General features: G+C 34.6%; 1 protein-coding gene across 1 annotated transcript in view; it reads right to left on the minus strand.

Annotated features, from left to right (window-relative positions):
• LOC111366586 (putative late blight resistance protein homolog R1C-3) overlaps positions 1–1,878 on the minus strand; it is an 8,702-nt gene extending 6,824 nt beyond the window's left edge. The window contains exon 1 of the mRNA XM_022987313.1: positions 29–1,878. Within this exon, the coding sequence (XP_022843081.1) occupies positions 29–1,878 (1,850 nt within the window). The remainder of the gene's footprint in view (positions 1–28) is intronic.
• Between the last annotated feature and the right edge of the window lie 1,731 nt (positions 1,879–3,609).

Here is a 3,609-nt window from a genome sequence, read left to right on the forward strand (position 1 = left end):
AGGATAAGGCAAGAAACTTATCACGAACAAGAGATGCCTCAATCGTGACATCTTCCAGATTTCCAGCGGTAGGAATGATGTATTAAAGATGGATCTCAGTTTCCCTGGATTAACAATTAAAGTCTCCAGATTGCGAAGTTTGGATATTGACGAAGGAATCCTATGCTTTGCCCAATAAGTCAAAGCAATAAACCTCAAAGTCTCCAGTTCAACTATTCCGATAGGAAACTCGTCAAACCATATTGTGAGTGCATCCAATACCCTCAGCAGCCGAAAACTCTTGACAAAATATGTACCATGTGGGCTATTGCCAAAAAAATATGTAACAGAGCGGATACGTAAATCAAGATTGTCTGCAAGATCAAATTTGGGGATTTGGTTATTCAAATCTGAGAGAATACTAATGTGTCGAAGATTGTCATGGACTTCTGTAAGATTCTCATCATCAGAATTAAACTTCTCCTTAGTTTTCATCTGGCAAAATTCCCTCAAGGCATCATGGATGCAGCAGGTTTTGATTTCACCACTGTAATTACACTCACGAACCATAATCAAATTTCTATCAATAAGGTCTTTTAGAAACTCCTCTGCCACCTCTTCCAAGCTTTTCGATTTTTCTGGCTTTATAAATCTATTGGCAACCCATAATTTTATGAGTTTGGATCTACAGATCTCATAATCTTCAGGGAGAACACCCATATAAAGAAAACATGCTCTCAAATGATGGGGCAACTGGTAATAGTAGAAAGTTATAATGCCCTGAATGGAGAAATACCCATAATGTTCAGCATTAATACTATGTTCAATATACCTCCAGTATTCTCTTGTCCTCTCGGCTTTGTATAGGAGACCACCGATCAGGACAATTGAAAGTGGAAGTCCTGTGCAATGATGTGCAATCTTTCTACCTAATTCCCCCAATTCAGGAGGACAACATTCTTCGCCAAATACCAACCCACGCAGTAGCCCCCAACACTCATCAGTATGTAGAAAGCTCATTTGGTGAATGATCGAATTAGGATCAGCATACTCAGCAACATTTTCTAGTCGACTGGTCAACAAGATTCGGCTTCCATTACTGTCATGTGGAAGCAAGCTTTTGACTTTTAACACAATCTCTCCATCCCACACATCGTCCAAGACAATAAGGTATCTCTTGTCCTTCAAACGTTTATATAGATTCTCAACTACTTTTTCTGCGCTCTCTTGGCTTGAATCATACTTGAGGTCTCTTATGGAATGCAGAAGGCGACTGAGTACCTCTTCTTCATAATAGTTTTGTGATACCATTGCCCACGCACGAACATCGAAGTGAGATGCAATAACCAGGTCATTATAAATTTTTCTTGCTAGTGTAGACTTGCCAAGGCCTGCCATCCCAAAAACTGAGATGATACAGAGTTCTGATTTCGGAAGGCTCAGCAGATGCTTAGTACGTGAAATATCATCTTCCATTCCGACAATAGCAGTCCTGTTAGTGGAACGAGCAGGAGGATAAGTGTTCTTTGATTGCACAATTTCTATTTCGTTCCTCTCCATCATCTTCACCAAATCTTCTGAAATGGAAGCGACTTCTTCTATTACCTCCTGCAAGCATTCATATTTCTGCTCCCATTCTGAGACTATTTGATTCGACATATTGGATTCAATTACATCTTCAGCTTCATACGCTGCATATCTGATTCTTCCTTCCAAACCAATAATATTCTCGCTACTTTTTGGTGAAATAACATCCAGAAAATCCACCAAGAAGTTAACCTTTTCATGGAGAGATCTCATGATCTGCTGCCCTGTATGATGAAGACTTAGAGATTGATCCTGAGGATGCAGGATCTGATCTAATGTTTGAGCAAGTGAAAGTAGAGATGCATAAGCCATCTCAATGGAAAGAGGAGTTTAGGTAATGTCTCAAGAGGAGTTTAGGCAATGTCTCAAAAGGATTTGAGGCAACTTTGGGGTCTCAATGGAAAACGAAGGTTAGGCAATGTGAAAAGGATTAAGGCAACTTTGAGGGAAAAAGGATCTTAGGTAATGAAACAAGCAATACTTTAACTTCACCTAAGAAAGCAATAAAACCTACAGCACATCATGTGAAGTTCCTGTTTTTAAATTGAATTTTGTTAAGATTACAATGTTCTATAGTTATGCTCTTTATAACTTCGATAATTTTCAGACGCTAATTAAATGAAACCTGTCTTTAACCTTTTAAAAACGAAATTTGTTTGCCATCTTGGTGTCAGGTTGTGTATGTTGCTACTGCAATAATTTTGCAGTAAACTTCGTTACAAATATAGGCCCTATTTGAGCCCCATTAATTTGAAGAAATGTATTATGGAATTGTGATTGATGAAAAACGTGTGGTTAAAAAAGAAGAAAAAGTTTTTTTTCGTGTAATATTATTTTAGTGAAAAATGTGTGGTTAAAAATGAGTACTATAGAAAAAATAATAGGGAAGAATGTAAAGTAAAAGATGACAAACAGGGACCTAATTTCATGACCAACAGAATTGATTCTTGTGTTTTGGGTAAAATTATGTATGAAGACATGTTATAAAATTTGTAATTTAAAAAAGAAGAAAAATACTGTAAAACCTCTCCATATCATGAGGTTAATTGCATTTTATGCAATTTTTCTGACTTCTATTTTTTTTTTTATTACTAGACTGAGCGAATATCTAGTTAATTTGTGTAAGTTATTTTAGTTTTAGGAAAATTCTCAACTTGAATGCAATTGGCAGGAAAAATGTCAAATTGGAGTTTAAATGAATTTGATTTGGGAAATTAAAAATTAATCGGGGTGCACATGATCAATTAGAAGAATAAATAGAGCACTCCGAAGAAATTCATAAGTTTTGTGAGTTAATTCAACAATTGAAATTTGAACACTAAATTTCATACTTTTAAACTTTCTTCAAATCCATATTTAATGATTTTGGAATGTGAAGGATTTAATTGTAAAAAAATAAAAATGAAGAACTAAAAATACAATTAAAAAAAGGTTCAAGCCGAAACAAGAGAAGAAGATTGGAATCTTGTTGAATCGAAAGCAACAATTAGGGACTTGCAATCGCAGACCTTTAAAGACTACAATTGTAAAAATTCGATTCAACTTTGTCATGATTTGTACTTAATTTTTGGAGGCTATATCTTAAATATGTAAATCCATTTTGTTAAGTCAAAAGTGTATTGCAAATTAGTGGCCTTTCATAGGGCTATTCAGCAGTTATAGAAGAAAATGTTTTTAAGCGTTTCACATACGAATAAGCAGTGCCCAAAAAAATACACATAGACGATGCTTAGGCATGGACGAAACGCCTCGCTTTAACATTAAGCGAGAAATCAAGCGGTCAACAACTAAATGATTAAAATCTTTTTATTTTACTTCTTTTTATTAGTTTTCCTTTTACTAAAAGCATTTTTTTTTTCCACTTTGTTTCAAGTTTTAAATGACCTTATCTATACAAAAGTCAAAAATGACTTTACTAAACTATGGCACAATCTATATCACATAATTATGACTTTGAGACTTATGGATTTGTTAAAAACTTTGATAATATGTATGAAGTTTCTATAAATTTATTAAGTATGACTTGTTTATTTGAAAATTTAA

Source organism: Olea europaea, chromosome 18, assembly GCF_002742605.1.
Source record: "Olea europaea var. sylvestris chromosome 18, O_europaea_v1, whole genome shotgun sequence".
NCBI classification, from domain to species: Eukaryota; Viridiplantae; Streptophyta; class Magnoliopsida; order Lamiales; family Oleaceae; genus Olea; species Olea europaea.